This window comes from Thunnus maccoyii, chromosome 7, assembly GCF_910596095.1.
Source record: "Thunnus maccoyii chromosome 7, fThuMac1.1, whole genome shotgun sequence".
NCBI lineage: Eukaryota > Metazoa > Chordata > Actinopteri > Scombriformes > Scombridae > Thunnus > Thunnus maccoyii.
Genome location: NC_056539.1, coordinates 22397230 through 22414115, shown reverse-complemented (window position 1 = coordinate 22414115; position 16886 = coordinate 22397230). Strand labels below are relative to the sequence as shown.

Below are 16886 nucleotides of genomic sequence, written 5' to 3'. Positions count from 1 at the left end.
GTAATAATGTTTATTCAGGTTGCAGACAGTATCTGATGTGGATCAAGGCCTGTAATAGTTTAGCCCCCCACCCCTTGTTTCTTGCTTTCTCTCTTTCTCTCTCTCTCTGTCTCTCCTCTTATGGCAAATCAAAACAGAGGTCCGCTGTTTTCAAAGGCAAGAGTCCTTCCTCCGCCTGTAGGTCAAAGGTCACACAGAAAAATAATAAACACAGCAGCTGGCTTGACTTGACGGGATCTTCTCCTCCCCTAAGCTATATTTAGAGAGACATGAGCTGCTCTGAGATCAGATGTTGGTGTTGGACGAGGAGTGTTTTGCTGTGTTTTGACAGCGATCCACAGTGGCTGGTCAGGTGGATGGAAAGAGCAGCTGGTTCTTCATGGAGGTGTGGCACTCGGTTTCAGTCCAGGATTTTTGTATACAACAGTGGAAGTAGTTTTAAAAAAAAATATGAAGATGATGCTGTAAACTTCTCTGCTCTTTACTATAAATAATAAAAAAACAGAAATTCAACCAGTGCTATGAGAACTGACCCAAGGTGTGACGTGAAATGTACCAAAGACACCGCTTCATTAACAGAAACCAGCTGTTACAACAGCGGCTGCATGATAATTCAAAAGAATCTGATATCTCCTAAACAAATGCATAATTCTTCAGGGTGCTGGTTGCAGGAAATGTCACAGCGTCCAGAGTGAAAAAAGCATCCAGCACGGCAGAAATTCTAGACCCAATTTAATCATAACAAAAATAACGAAATCACTGCAAATACAACGTGTACAATACACGAGTTTTGCATCGCCACAATAGTGCTGAGAACTTGCTTTTTCTGTTCAAGGTGAGAAATGCAGACTTAGAGTCAAGCATGCGTAACAAATTTCCTTTGATGCAGTACGGTGAGAAGAGCAGCTTTTAGTCGTTTTCTTCTGTTTTCCCACCGGAACTTAGTGGAGTGTTTTTTTCAGTTTCTGAGGTAGATTATCAGTCACATTATCTACGTCTTTGAGCCTCTGTGACGGCTTGAATTCTTGCTAGTTATTTGTTGTATCTAACAGCTTCTATGAAGTGTATTTTATGTATTATTTCTACACTGTTTCAGGCTGAACTCAGCTCGTCTAGTCTTCTTTGTTTATCCAGTGAAGCTCTGCACTGTATTCCATACATTCATTCACTTTTTGTCCAGTCGAGCCGCTGATTCCTAAATGTGTCTTGCTCATTTGTATCTTAACATTTATGGTGATTTTAAGACTGTGAGGTGTGAAATAACAGTTGGACCTGGACAGTTTGGTATTGATCAATCAGCTCTTCAGGAAACATGTTGCTGATGTGAAATAACAAAAAGGCCTGTTAATCGTGTGCATGTATTTCATCAGCACCGAGTAAATGTATTAAGTTACAAAACAATGGAAAGATCTTTTAATAGAAGAGATTGTGTCTGTGATAAAGTCTGAAACTTGATACACACAGATGAATAACTATTGTGCTGGTTCCTCTCCCACACTGCTGCCCAACATCTCCTCTCTGTGTGCAGTCATGAAGACGTAAACACACACACACACACACACATACAAACACACACACACACACACATACACACAGCGCTCAAACCACACTGTGACAGTGAAAGGAAAGATCTGTTTGGCATGGTGCTGTATGGGGGGGAAGTGGGGTATTTTTTCTGCTGCTTTCAGATCAAATATACAATAGGCTTGAGGTGTAAAGCAAACAAACCTTCTTTACTCCCTGAACTCTCTCACTCCCCCACACACACACACACACACACACACACACACACACACAATGATATTGCCTTCAAAAGCTATTTAGCAAAGCCTTTATGCTGTTTTTAGCTCATTTCATTCATTTAAAATCATTAGTTAATTGAAGATCTTTTCTCGTCTGTCACACACACACACATGCACACACACACACACACACACACACACACACATATTCATAAAGTGTTCCCTGGTCTGTTTTCCTCCTCTCCTCCTCACCTCTCGCCTCCTTCCTGGTGTGATGTTTGAGGCCCCTCGGCCAATTCCCACGCTACGAGGAAAGAAAACAGGAGGGAGCATGTGTGTGTATGTGTGTGGGTCGACCTTTGACTCTGGGCCTGTGTCATCTCCCAATCAAATAACATCTGGCCTTGACTGTTATTTTCTGTATCACTTTCACATACACAACAGTAAGTTGCTTAAATCCTTCGGCCCTGGTTCCCATGAGCACACCACACACAAGCGTACACACACACACACACACCAACTGGAACTGGTCATGCTTGGCATTTCCCATCATGAGGTTTTAACTTTTTGCCCCAAGACTTACCCCAAAAAGCCTTTCTAAGAATGACTTAAAATATCGCTGCATCAAGCAAATGAAGGCGGCTCTAACACAAAAGTGAACACACAGTAACTCAAATGAAAAGCATCCCTCCAGTGACTGTTTTAAATGAACATAGTGTCTCTTGTTGAAAAACTGCACTATGTTGTGGCTGTAAATCAATTCACTAACATTTTAAATCAAAATGAAGAGTCTGATGAAGCTGATTTGTTTCCAAATATGGGTGATGCCTTGGAAAAATGTAGAAAAACAGTCACCTCAGCAATAACTGTAATCCCAGTTCAATCTCAACACTAAGCAATGATCAAATGGAAACTTTCTTGATTACCACGTTTAAACTGCAGGCTTGTATTTGGTTTCAAGAAAAAGGAGGGAAGATATGTTGATGAGGTGCAAACTAAACATCCTGGGAACAAAAGCAGAGGTTAGGATGTGGGTGTTAAGGGACGTTTATGTGTGTGTGTGTGAGAAAAGTTAAGTAAAACAGAGTTAAAGAGAGAAAAGGGAGCTGTCATTTACGTCAGAGAAATGGAGAACAATGCTGGAGGCAGGAGACAGACCAAGGTCAACGTGTTATGTATGCTGTAACTGAACAAGACGCCAGCCTGCCAGCCTGTCTGTCTGTCTGTCTGTCTGTCTGTTTGAAGGGAGGATGCCTGTAGTAACAAGTTGCAGAAGCATTTGCTTAACAAGCAATGCCAGTTGTGCAGGTGACACTAGTATTAATAGTAACAGAAAGAACAATTTAGTGGTAGAAGTAGTTGTTTAGTTTGGTTTCGGCAATTTTACAGTTTCATGATGGTCTGAATAGTTACTGGGGTTTTTCTAGAGATTGAAAAACACGGACTGGTTAGGCCCAACTAAACTTTACCTTATACTTCCGAACAGGGCGCACATTCATGTAGACTGTTTTTTGTCAGTAGAGATTAACTTTTATTTGTTCTGACAGTTTTCTTCATACTCTTTATGTTAATTCTTTAACACTGCAGCAGAAGCCTAGTGGACGATCAACGAGCCATATTTTGCTGTGCGTTTGTCGTCCATTTTTAGCAGTTTTGTCAGTTTTACCAGTATTGAGAGGAAATAAAACCACACACAACTTTTACAACATTCATCATCCAATCGTCCATCGTATTTTGCATATTCATTGCTCCAGCTGGTTTACAGACCAACCGAATTGGGAACAAGGACGGGAAGGATTGAAAAAGAGCCGATTACAAATTCAAAATGCGTATGAGTCCAGTTCTGGTACCAGATGTGAACTAAATTATATCTCAACTAGATCTAGACTCAGTACAGATAGATCAGGATAGATAAAAGACTAGATTTGAGCCTTGGGGGCCTCGTTAAGGTGGACTGATTCTATGACATCCTGTGTTTACAGGAAATGTCTGTAATCAGTTGAGCGTGAGATGCATTATCTTGTCTATCAAACAAATTTGATAATTTTGTTTTAAACACATAATTGTCTGCTGTATTAACACAGGACAGATGCAACAGTGACAGTTGTTGCAATACCTTGTTTCCCTCAATAGTGGGAGCCGTCTCCCTACTGTTTCCGTTGACCAGCAGGATGCACCAGTAACCTACAACTGCTGAAAAGCTCAAGTTCAGTCGTGATTTTCAGTCTGTGGAATGCAAAACATTATGAATCTTGTTCTGCAATGAAAAGCATAAAGATAACTCTAAATACATGAACATTTTTCCACAACCATTAGTGGCATTACTTCATAATTTATGTATAGTGGTCTGTTGTTCAGTCATCTCTATTTGTATTAATCATTGCATCCTTAAATAGCAGGCAGAATTTAATATAGAGAGTTGATTTGAAAAATAAATATTAATGTTTTCCTGTTAGGGCCATTCATCTCTGATGTGTGAGCCTTGAAAATCTAATTTTATTGTTCGATTACATTTTTGTAAAGACAGTAATAGATCCTGAGTGAACCACTGAATAGGACTGTAAGGTGACTTTGCCTTAAAAAAAACTGCTAACACCAAAATGAATTTCATAAATCTGTGCTTTAATGGAGAGATGTATCGTCCTCTTATGGTCTAGGTTTTTTTCCACACTTATGAGAGGAAAATCTGTAGGAAACACAAGTTAAAAGAGAAAAATGTATTAAAACTACTGACATGGCAGATCCATAAAAAAAATAACCCGACTGACTTTGAATCTGAAAAACAGTTCAAATTCACGACTGACAATATTTATCGCTCACACGTCACAAAATGGAATGATTTGCTTGAATGAACTCAGCACCAGCATAGACCATCTGTTCGATCTTGGCAGAGGCCAAGTAGACTGTCAAAATGTCCTTGAGCAACACATTTGAGCAACCTAACTGCTCACAGAGAGCATCAGCTGAATAAAAGTTCAAAGGAAAATGCTGCAAGGTGTGTTTGAAGACTTCGCTTTTTTACTAGGAGTCGTCCTTAAAACAATTTAGCATCTCACCAGTGAAAATCCCTCATATATGTAACCGTGAGGAAGAGGAGAAATCATCTGCACCCTGCCTTGGGGGAGACGGGGGTGTCGACGTAAGCTCCCTCACAAGTCTCTCAGTTCCCCTCTTTCCTGGCAGGCAGATCTATTTATAGCGTCTGACGTCACTGGTCTCCTCTGATGGAGCCTCGTCACGGCCGACTACACTGAGCCGGGGGGAGGCGGGGGGGTGTAAAATAAGGTTGGGTGAGGTGTGGTGGTGGTGGTGGCAGTTGGGGTGTCATCATTGAGGTAAGCCCTGCTGCAGCCCAGCCCCTCTCTGCCTCGTCACACCAATCAGGTGCGAGATGGCGAACCACATCACAGTGCTGGATACAGCCTTCCTGAACGACCCCCCCTCCTCCCTCCTCCTCATCCTCCTCATCTCTCTGACTGTCTCTCTCTCTCTCTCTGCTTCTGTGAATTGGGCCTGTTTCATTCAGCATCGATTGCATAATAGCCATCTTTCATTTATCAGACACTGCTATTGCTGGAGCGCTGCAGGCAGGTTGAGCTAAAAATAGACACAGAAGCAACCTTAAATTGCTCTGCTGGCTCGCTCTGTTTTCTATTGTTATGACCGGAGAAGAGAGGAGCGGCATAACAAAGATGAGAATGAACCTAGTTGATAAAAATACACAAAAAATTCCCTTGAAATTGCCACTCATAATCATCAGTAGTAGGAGGATTCGTTATTTTTTATAACGTAGGAGACTTGCAGAATTTACGTCATAGAAGGTCGCTAGTTTCAATTTTTCTCATCAGGGGGATAAACAGTGCACTCTGCTCCCTGATCAACGAGTGTCAGAGTGTCCTTGAGCAAGGCACACCCCCACTGAAGGCATGTGGAAGGTGGTGAGGCTGGAAAAAGTGCATGAGGATTAACTTCCTCTACTACCGTGTCACCGCCCCCGCTGTCTAGAGCTCAAAGTCAAGTTCTTCTCCATCCCCCCCCCCCAACCCTTCTCTGTCGTCCCTCTGTAGTTTTATCTGTTTGCTCTTCTGTGGTTACACAAACATATAGTTTGGTTCAAAAGGGGGAAAAAAAGGAAATTTATTGAATGGATGTGAAGACTCACTGTTGGTACAACTGAACCCTGTAATTCAGACCCTGCAGACTGACCTCATCCTGATTGGAAGGACTTTAAGAGGGGCTGAATCAGGGTCGAGTCTAGCTGTGATACGGTGCGGTTACAGGAGTTGGACTGAATCCAGCTGGCAAAAAGGCGAATGGCTTTCACTCGACTCATTTGTTTAAAAGCGTATATCATATGCATTATATACAGTAAATAGAGACCTTTGTTTTTATAAAAGGTCGCCTTTAAATGTGGTAGCAGTGATGGGGGGTTTGAGGGGAGGTTTTTATGGGTAAGTAGCTCTACTGACGTAAAATGCATGAAGTCAGCGTTGACGTCATACGGAGATAACAGAGGGAAAGATGTGTGTGTGTGTGTGTTTGGTTGTGAAAAGCGAGTAATCACAAGGTCACCTGTTTTAAAAGACGACCAGGTTAGAAAATGTTAATCCTGCTACCAGCTAGAACTTGCTGAACTATGCAACATGAATATTTATACACATCCTGTTCTTGTGTGACTTTATGATTTTATCTGCTTCGTGTCTGTCGTCACCGACCTCATTGTGATCGTGTCGGTGACGCGGTTTAGGATGTTTTGTTTTGAGGGTTTTGATGAGATGCTGATTATTACACGTACATGTTTTATTTGAACTGAAGATATTGCAAAATACTTCTTATAAGAGTTTCTTTGAAATGTTTTCTTTGTCTAAATGACTCCAGTCAGTGTTGCATTCTTGATCTCTATCATTAAAGGGTATTTTTACATTTTACAGTTTTCTTATATTACTTGTTATGTTGTTTTTTTATTGTACTCAGGTTTTTTCTTGTGCTCTGCTTTTTGTACTTGTTTTGATTTCTTTATTAACTTGATGGCTGCTTTTGGTAAAACACATGTAACATTTTTATAATATTTAGTCAAGAATTATTGGTGGCAGTTGCAGTAGTAGTATTTTCAACAAGAGCAGTAATAGAAGTAAGTGGCAGTAGTAACAGCAGCAGTGGTCGTGATAGTAGTATTAAGATCAGCAAAGGTTGTAATAGTAGTAGTTATGTTAAAATCAGTAGTTGTATTAGCAGATAAACCTGGTTCCAAACCTCTGAATCACATCTCCAGTTTTTGAGATAATGAAACAAAACAAATAATGAAGTGAAACAAAATGGTATTTATGTATTTCTTCTTCTCTCTTTCTCTCTCTCTCTCTGTAGTTTTGATGTGGAGAATGGCCTGTCAGTGGGTCGCAGTCCACTGGACTCTCAGACTAGCCCGGGTTCTGGTCTGGTACTTCAGGCCAACTTCCCTCACAGTCAGCGCCGCGAGTCCTTCCTCTACCGCTCTGACTCAGACTTCGACCTTTCGCCCAAAACCATGTCCCGCAACTCGTCCACTGCCAGCGACCTGTGAGTACTTTAAAGATGTTATCTGTATCATTTCAACGCCACGTTACTGATGACGCATTTAAAATAATAAAACCATTATTTTTGTGTGTATTTAAGATGTTAAATAATTAATTTACTTATTTGGATCCACACTAGGTGCTGGAGACCAGTCTTTCATCAGTAGTGAACCTCCACACTGAAAAATAAATGTATTTGTTATATTATATATTCTGAAAATGCTTATTGTTGTTCAGCCCAATTATACTGAAGCATAAATGAGGAATTCTGTCGCATTGTGGATCTAATTTGGTAATGAAACATGGATGTTTAATTTTATGCCTTCTTTCAGCCCACACATACTATAAACAGTTATTGTGGAATTTATTGTGAATATTTATGTTTGTAAGCTGATCCAAGGTCCTATTTACATTCTGAAAAATGCATTTTTGGCATCTGGCTTTAAAGAGGCTTTTGGTAGCAGAGCTAGACTTGGTGAGTGTAAACAGAGCAGAGCAGTCAGTATTTCTAACTCGGGGATGTCCAACTAAAACCAAATCTGGATTTTAGCTCACAGCTAGTTTTTCATCCAGTTTATGCCTGTTTATACAGCTAAAGATTTCTCTGTGCAGCTAGCAGTCTCTTTGAAGCCAGAGTGTAAATGGGGCCTCGACCACCAATAGCTGTCGCTCCTTTGTTTTGAAGGGAGGAGGGATTGAAGAATTGGGAAGTCAATTGGCTACCTCGGTGAGACAAAGTGTGAAACTGCTGTGATTTTTCTGTCTCTTTTGGCTGTGCCATGTTGTCATGATTGAAACCCACCTCCCCCCACTTACACGTCACTTTTTCAAGACCCCAACCTGAAGAACATGCCCTGGATGCTCAACTCCAAAAAAGTTTTTTGAAAAGCCAAAACAGTCCCAGCAAGCATTTGACAGATGGTGAACCCAACATGTACCAGTATGACAATTAAATGACACATTAAAAATAGACATAGAAATGTGTTTGTGATATTTAGGCTTCAATTTCACAAAACAATGAAAAGACAATACAGTCACAGGTTTTCAGTGCTGACACCATCATATCTGCAATTATTCAACATCAAAATGTTTGCTGGACTATAAGCCATGAGGGATGTACAAGTTGATGTGAGTCTGACTCTGTCGCTGTACTTTCCACTGGCAGCATGAATTTTCTATGAAGTCTAAATGGTTATGAGGTGCATGTCGTCACCCTGAAGCTTCCAGAGAGCTCTACCTTCCCACCAGTTGCCTTTCCCACCACCCAGCGCATGAACACTGCTCCTCACCTGCACATACAGTAGTTCTAGTTATAAAAACATACCTTGGAGGCATACCTTGTGTAAGGGAGCAATAAAATCTGCATCAAGTGATTTTTGACCACATTTGAGTCAAAGAGACCAAAAACATTCACAGAAACACAAGCCTGATGTGTAAGTAGGCGAACATTTGACTACTTACACATTCAGCAGAGACATCATCATCTTATTTGAGACATCAGATGGATTAATTTTGTCTTTTTTGACTTTTTCTTTTAGACATTGTAGAAAAAAACTAGAATAGTGAGCTAAAATTTGTCATTTGATTCATAGTTAATCCTTAAAATATCACATAATGCAGGTTTTATCTTAATCGGTTGAGTTAAACTTCAGTGGGTGGATGCAATACAAGTGTTTTCTTGCCAGTAACCAGTGTCTCTTACTTCTTGTCTTTCCCACTGGGTTCAGTTTTATTTAAACGTATTTGAAGCAGTGGCTCTGTTGCTCTGCCCTCTGAGGTTTAACTCAAATCTCCTCATGAAGTGTCTCCAAGAAATATTTGTATAACTAATAAAATCTCCTCTCCCTAAATCCAGTGTGATATTTGAGACCAAAAACGGGTCTCAGCCAACTGGAGATTTCCTCTACAGTCCTCACTAAGATCTTAATGACAACAAACTTGTTTGTTTGTTGTCATTATTTGTATGTTTGTGTTTTGAGGATGTGGAACCTTGTGTCATTTCCAGACCTGATCTGTCCCCTGGCTTTTTCACTAGACGATTGTTTTGTGTTTGTCTGTGGTTTTTGCAGGCATGGAGAAGACATGATAGTGACTCCTTTTGCACAGGTTAGTAGCATTTACAAATCCTTCAACACACAACTTTGTGTATTTCAGATGTTTCCAGAGTTTGCCAACCACTTGCCTTAAATCGAAATAATTTAACATCAAAATCGGGCGTTATCTTTGGGTTGTGGACTGTTGTGGACAAAGCAAGACATTTGAAGACGTCATCTTGAGCTCTGGGAAACAGTGATCGACATTTTTCACCATTTTCTGACATTTTATGGACCAAAAAAACTAATCCATTTATCAACAGATTAATCGATAATGACATAATCGTTGTTGCAGCCCTAATTACCACCATGAACTGCTGAACGCTGCTGAACTGAAATGTTAGAGGCACAGTTCCACAAAACATGTTTTAATACGTCTGATTATGTGAAAATTATATTTCTATTACTTGAGAAGGGATTTCTAAAACTAATGTTTGAGCTCTTCTTGTCAGTGAACCAGAGCAGCGTCTCATCTGTAAAGAAGCTCAATGTAGAACCTACAAACCTAGATTTGCCTACTTCTGATAAAAATGGTTGATTGGATTGATGCGTTTGTCCGTCCTTAGTGTGCCTAATAGATAGCCTCAAGGTGTGCAATAGTCATCTGTCAGTTGTCAGTGTTTATTGTATAGCCCAATATCACAAATCACAAATGAGAATAAGGAAAAACACCCCAAAAAGCCCTTTAACAAGGAAAAATAGGTTTGCAAGCCTCCCTTTACAAGGAGGATATTGATTATTACATTATTTATATTATATCCAGGGTTGTAAACTCCTGTTGACCCTGCTCTGACAAACTGATGAACCTTCTATGGATGTTTGTTTATGAAAATTTATGAAAAATGCAGTGATGAAAGTTTTAACGTTGCCAAAAAAACTTTGGTGTAGACGCAGATTAAGTTCATGGACTGACTGCTACTGTGCTGTATTTGGTCTGTAGCTTTTATAAAGGAGCACTTGTTGTTTCCAAGGACAGATTGCATTTAAATATACAGCAGAGTTTCCATTGAAACTAATACTTCATAAATGTAGGTGTGGGTCTGCCCAGACTGTCCACACGTATCCTCACTGGTAGTTAATCACCAGTTTGAGAAATAGGAGATGGTTCATTTTTCACAGAAAACACCCACACACATTTTCTTTGTACTGAACAGCTTGTTCTGAGTCTGTGTGTGTGTGTGTGTGTGTGTGTGTGTGTGTGTGTGTGTGTGTGTGTGTGTGTGTACGTGTGCTTTTCAACACAGGCCTATTAACACAATCTGTGTACATGTGATATTTCCAAACCAATATCCAAAATCTACTTTTGACCTGCAGGTGGATTCATTTGCAATAAAGTAATTTACCTGAACCATTTTTACTGCACATATTATCAAATTTACTATACAACCTGTTAGCAGTGCCGTATTATAAGAAAGCACTGAAGTGCCATTTCACAGACATTTAGATATTATTTTCTCAAAAGTGACCGTACTGTGTCACTAAAAATTAGGAAAAAAACACACAATGTCTCACTTACTGCTGAAATATTTATTCGTTTACGATGTTTGGGTCTCATAAAGGTCGAACAGTGTGAACAAGTGTGTGTCAAATCTCTAACTACAAGAACAAACGTCAATTCTGTAGAGTTTTAAAACTCAAGAGAGACTGTAACGTGTCTGTTTTCTTACATTTGAGATTTGGAAACCAGACAGATTTGATGATCCAACTCAAACAGAAGTATCTGAGTGACATTTGATTTAAAGACATTAAGGTGTAAAAGTCCTTCAACAGGTGCAAGTTGTTCCTGCGAAGTGTGAAGTGATTTTTAAACCAGTTCTCTCACACACATAATGAGGATTCACAGGAGAAGACCCAAATTAAAACCCAACCCACAAGTCAATCTTGCTTTTTATTTGTTTCCTACTTAAATTGAAATTTTTTTTCATCATTGAACTACTTGTGTGAGGCAGTAATAATGATGTAGTTCCTAATTTTTCTAACATTAAGGCAAACATGTCCCATTTGTCTCCATCCAAACTTATTCATACACCTCCAGCACTCACTTGTTTCTCTTTCTCATTGTAGGTTCTCGCCAGTCTACGAACGGTGAGAAGTAACTTTGCTGCTCTGACACATCTGCAAGATCGTGTGGGAAACAAGTAAGAACAGGAAAAGAAACTGGATGAGTAACTTGTTGTTTTCTCGTTATTCTACTAACACCTCATCTGTTTCTTTTTTCCAGACGGCCGTCAAGCAGCAACCAGCCGTCCATGTGTAAGCCATGTCTCTCAGGTCAGTGCTGATATCACCTCAGATGAACTCCGTTCTCTTCAATAATGCCAACTGCCTTTATCATATAGAAACTGCAAAAAACTATCATGTTATTGTCTTTTTGTGGAACTACTGTGAACATGAAAGATGTACTTGTTAGTTGTTAATTTAATGTATGAAGGTTATTCATGTTTTAAAGTCATCAACCAGGAGCAATATAACACCTTTAAATCACTCAACATATTTGAGATGTGGGTGTTTTCACGGCTTTCCCACCTCTGACCTGTGTTTGCGTTTGACCTTTCAGAGGAGCCGTACCAGAAACTGGCGATGGAGACACTGGAAGAGCTGGACTGGTGTTTGGACCAGCTGGAAACGCTGCAGACGAGAAACTCAGTCAGCGAGATGGCATCCAATAAGGTGAGACGACTCAATCATACACACTTCACTGATCCATCGATGGGGTCGGTGATGTCGTGTCCATACGTTTTATTACAGGTCTTACGCGCTGTTACAGACACACATAAAACAAGTTTTGATTTTTCAACTGGATAAAATCATTCTGACATGATGAGTGACAACTTCATACAAAAAATAATCAGCTGTTCTTCATAATTTTTGCTTTTCTCATGGCTTTTCCAATAGATAATTTTGATTTTAACTTTCAAACTACTACTTATATTTAATTCATAAGCTCTGATTCTGTAGCTCAATGGTGCAAGTTTGGAAAAAAATCGCAAATGTTGAGTTGTGTGTAGAAACCTTCAGATCTGAGTCATATTTAAGGGAAAAATCTGATTTAAGATCTCAGTGTGAACACGACCAAACACTCAGGTTCATGAATGGCGTCTCCCTCCACTGAAAGAGTTAATCAGCATCCCCTCACTTCCCTCCATCCCCGCTCCTCTCCACCGTCTGGCTGCTACACTCAAACCTCCTCCAGCTCCCACTCAGCCAATCAGATCCCTCTCCTCCACCCAGCCCCTGAAGCCAGACAAATCTGATTGGACAGAGAGGGGGGACCAGCGTGAAGGGCGGGGGAGGGGGGTTCCTCACAGCCTCTCCCTCGCTCTCTCTCCCTCTTTAGGTTTCCCATTGACAGTGTGTGACTGTAGTTGGATGAGCGACTGCAGTCACACCCTTTCTCCCCCGATGGTAGACCACATTCCCCGTTCTCCCCCACCTCACCCCACCCCACGCTCCCCCCTCAAACCCCCGCCCCCCTCCCTCACCTCCAGGACAGCACATGGGAACTTTTATTTCCAAGCGGACTTATTTCATGTTCAAACCGTCTCTGCTGAGCGTGGAGATTACAGCCCGTCACTAAGAAAGCAGACTTGTCTGTTCATCGTTTTGGATTTTAGCGGCTTCTAACATCAACATGCGGGGGTTGACATGCCTGCGTCGGCTCTCTGGGTTTGTCTGTGCTGGAGACTCAGACAGGTGAGCGATGGGGAGCGTGGCTGGCTCGCCTTGTTTACATCGGGATTTATTGATCGGCAGTGCAGGCTTTGCAGGGGGCTGAAAACTTAGTGAGCCAGCCTGTCGGATCTGACTCAGGACCGTTTCTACCAACGGGCTGAATGTGATTAATGTGTGTGTGCCTATGCATGTATGAGTGTGTGTGTACGAGAAACAGAAACAGAGGAAAAAGGGGCAAACACTTGCATGTTAGAGGGAGAAACTGTCATGATTGTTACAAGCTGCAGCAGGTTTATAGCAGCAGGAATATGTTACATGTAATTTGGAATATGTCATGTGTATATGTGAGAAATAGAGGGAGGAAAAAACAAAAGAAAAGCCTGATAGAGTGATCATATTAAGGAGCTACAGGAGAAATAAACTAGATAATAAACAGACAAAATATGGTTATAGCTACAGGATTATGTTTCATGTTTTTGTGTGTGTCCATATGTGTGTCACATAGTAGCCGTGCAACCACTGCAGCATCACTCTGTCACCCAGATCTCCTCCCTCCCTCCTCGGCCACCACGTGCCAAAACTGTTACATAATCAGTGTGGAAGCTACTGCTGCGATAAAACTCAGGGGGAGACACTGAACGCTTTTGTTTTTAAAAAACTTTTTTTTTTTTTGGAACGAATGTAGCACTGGTATTTCTTCATACCAAAAGTGCAGATTTTTCCCTGATGTCTGCAAACAAGCAGCATTGTTGGATATATTAGAGCTTATCTAAAACATAACAAACATGTAAAGACTGAAATAAATGTGCTGTAATGTTAAATGACACCAGATCTGTCGACCCCAGTGTGTGACTACTGAGTGGCTGCAGTGTTAAATTTTAAAGTACAGCAAACCAACCAGGTGACATGAATGCAAATACATTATTTACTTAATTGATGAAAGTTGAGTTAGGTGCAGCCTGACCAGCCTGATCAACATTTTCCAAACAGTAGATGATACAGGCCATTTTCAACAATGAAAATATGTTTTTACCTCGGTCGCCACCCACTATATGTCTGAACTTACATAAAATTGATTGTGCATATGTATTGAGATTCTATTTTTCTTTCTATTTGCATATAATTCTGCACCTTTCTTAGATATGTGTATAATATGTATTTGTGTTTACCACTTTTTTAAAACATTAGAATACAAAAAACACAAAGTTATCAAAACGCAAATAGGAAATTAAAAGCAAAGTAAGTAGAAATACGAATCTGAAGGTGTCTATAAAAGTGAGTTATAATTGTTTATGCAGTGAAATTCCAGTGGAAAATCCCTCCCAACATGTTTATCCCCTACAAGGAGGGAAAGGGTGACAGGGACTACAGAGGGATTATGGGAAATGTGGTCTTAGTTGTAGAAACACAATACTTGTTGTCTCCACTGTGGTCTCATTGTATACAGTTTACATGACAGTATCACAATTAATTTCACGGCTATATTCATGTTTAAAAACACATAGACCTATAACCCAGTTTGTGTATTTCAACATGTTTATTTAAAGTTTACCTGGACTAACCACATCTTTGTTTGTTTGTGGTTTTTGTGGGGTTTTTTTGTCCACACAGTTTAAGAGGATGCTGAACCGTGAACTGACGCAGCTGTCAGAGACCAGTCGCTCAGGGAACCAGGTGTCAGAGTTCATCGCCAGCACATTCTTAGGTGAGTTTTCAACACTGAAAGCCAAAGCATTTAAATCAAAAGTCTTAATTAATCAAAACTTTTATAAAGCAATATGGCAGTACAAGGCAATTTGTTGTATATTTAATAGAACAAATGTGCAGTCATGTGAAAGGAGTGTCCTCAATCCTATTTGTATGAGAATTAAATTGTTTTCACCAACAAACTGACAATTAAATTTAGTCCGTGCAGACTCATATTACAGATTAGTCTCTCAGTTGCCAGTTTATTAGGTACACTAAACTAAACCCTCAGTAACACACAGTCTAACACGACAGTCCCGCCATAAATCCTACTCTTCGTGAACATCATAATGTTCAGATTAGGGCTGCAACTAACAATTATTTTCAAAAACTAAATTATAATTATTTTCTTGATTAACTGATGAATTGTTATGTCTATAAAATGTCAGAAAATAGAAAATAAAATGCACATAATTATTTCCCAGTGTCAAAGGGGATGTCTTTGTCTTCATATGTCTTGTTTTGTCCGACCAGCAGTCCAGTATCCAAAGACAATCAGTTTACTGTCATGTGTGACAAAGAAGAGCATTAACTAATCTGAGAAGCCAGAACCAATAAATTTGTAGCATCTTTGCTTCAAAAACAACTAAAACAATTGTACGGTATTTTTTAAGGCTGCTGCTGTTTGAGGTGCTGTTGAACTGTATTGAATTGTACTGAGACGTGTTTCTAATAAAATATATTAAAATATCATCTTGTGCAAATTACGTTTTGTATCATCTCAAACATCAGTCAGTCAGTGTGCTGCGGTGCTGCTCAGCTCTTCTACAGTAACAGAAAGAAATGGATTTGTATTATCGGATCAACTGACTTTATTGACTGTACTGGCTGTCCGTTGTATTAAATTATCATTACACCCAATTCAACATTTGCGAATGTCATCCGGCATTCTGTACTATAAATGGGACAGAGAACGAAGATGAAGATCACTTTGCTTGTTTTCTGTTGGAGCAGATTTTCAGCAAATGAATATTTATAAAGGGCAGGAAGAGTAGAAAATGAAAAAAAATGGAAAAGGAAACTAAGGAGGAGGATTTTTCAAGAAAATACAAAGAGGGGATAAATTTATTGAAGGAATAAAAAAATGGATGAGATGGAAGAGGAAGAGGAAGAAAGGGAACTAAAGAAGAGAAGAAAGGAGGAAATGATGTCTGAAGAAGATTTTTCAAAAATGAGAGGAGCGGTTTCTTTTTGAAGGAAAGGAAGTGAAGGATGATTTATGAAGAAACAGGCAGAAGAGAGTATTGCAAAAAAAAGGAGAATTTCAATATTTTAAAGGTAAGGAAAGGAGGGAGGAAATGTTAAAAGGAGGAAAGAAGATTTTCCAAATTAAAGAGATGAAGAGAGCTTGTTTCTAAAGGAGAGGAAGGAGAAGAGGACTGTTTCTTAATAGGAACAGATGGAGAAGGTGAGGATTTTTCCTTCCCTAAAAGAGAAGGAGGCGCGGCGACAGACAGCATTCCCGGACACATTGTGTGGCGTTGTCGTAGCAACAGGGTGCAATATTATTAGACGGCATGTTGCATCAATAGGAGGCTGAGTCTTCAAGAGCTCTGCCCGTCAGGATGGAGGTCCAGCCGAACGAGGATGGAGCTGTCAATCCGACGGCGTTTTGATATGAGTGCCTCGGCTTCGATTGGAAATGAACACCATGGCTTTGGGTGTGAGGAAGAGGAGGCACTGTGAGAGAGGTGAGAGGGGCCAGACAGCACCTCGTGTGACACCACCACTCAGGTCGCTCTATGTCCTTATGGTGGCGTTTATCTGGGCTCAGATCTGGATATTATTTGATTGTTCCTACGTGCTGATAAAAACTGTGAATGGGAAATACTGAGGATGATATGTGGACGTGAGGTAAAGCTGTCTGATGTATTGACCCTCATGTGGCAAAATGGGGTCATTACTACCTTGATTTGTACAAAAACTGATGAGTCATTTTCAACGCAACTGTGTCTACTGGGAGAGCGTCTTTGTGTCAACAAATCATATGGAAATTATGTCGATTCTGTCGCTGGAAACTTTTTTTTGGTGATTTCCATGATTCTGCTTAAAGGATCGCAGGCTTCACTGTGGGCAGAAAA

General features: G+C 40.2%; 1 protein-coding gene across 5 annotated transcripts in view; it reads left to right on the top strand.

The window, feature by feature from the left end:
• Nucleotides 1-16886, top strand: part of LOC121899980 (cAMP-specific 3',5'-cyclic phosphodiesterase 4D-like) — a 117835-nt gene that overhangs the window by 88458 nt on the left and 12491 nt on the right. For 3 of the 5 annotated variants that reach the window (XM_042415796.1, XM_042415797.1, XM_042415801.1), the window contains 7 exons: nt 7107-7298; nt 7980-8021; nt 9364-9400; nt 11452-11525; nt 11609-11658; nt 11945-12057; nt 14671-14764. In XM_042415796.1, coding sequence (XP_042271730.1) covers nt 7107-7298; nt 7980-8021; nt 9364-9400; nt 11452-11525; nt 11609-11658; nt 11945-12057; nt 14671-14764 — 602 coding nt within the window. The remainder of the gene's footprint in view (nt 1-7106; nt 7299-7979; nt 8022-9363; nt 9401-11451; nt 11526-11608; nt 11659-11944; nt 12058-14670; nt 14765-16886) is intronic. The other 2 variants (XM_042415798.1, XM_042415799.1) reach the window with 1 other exon arrangement.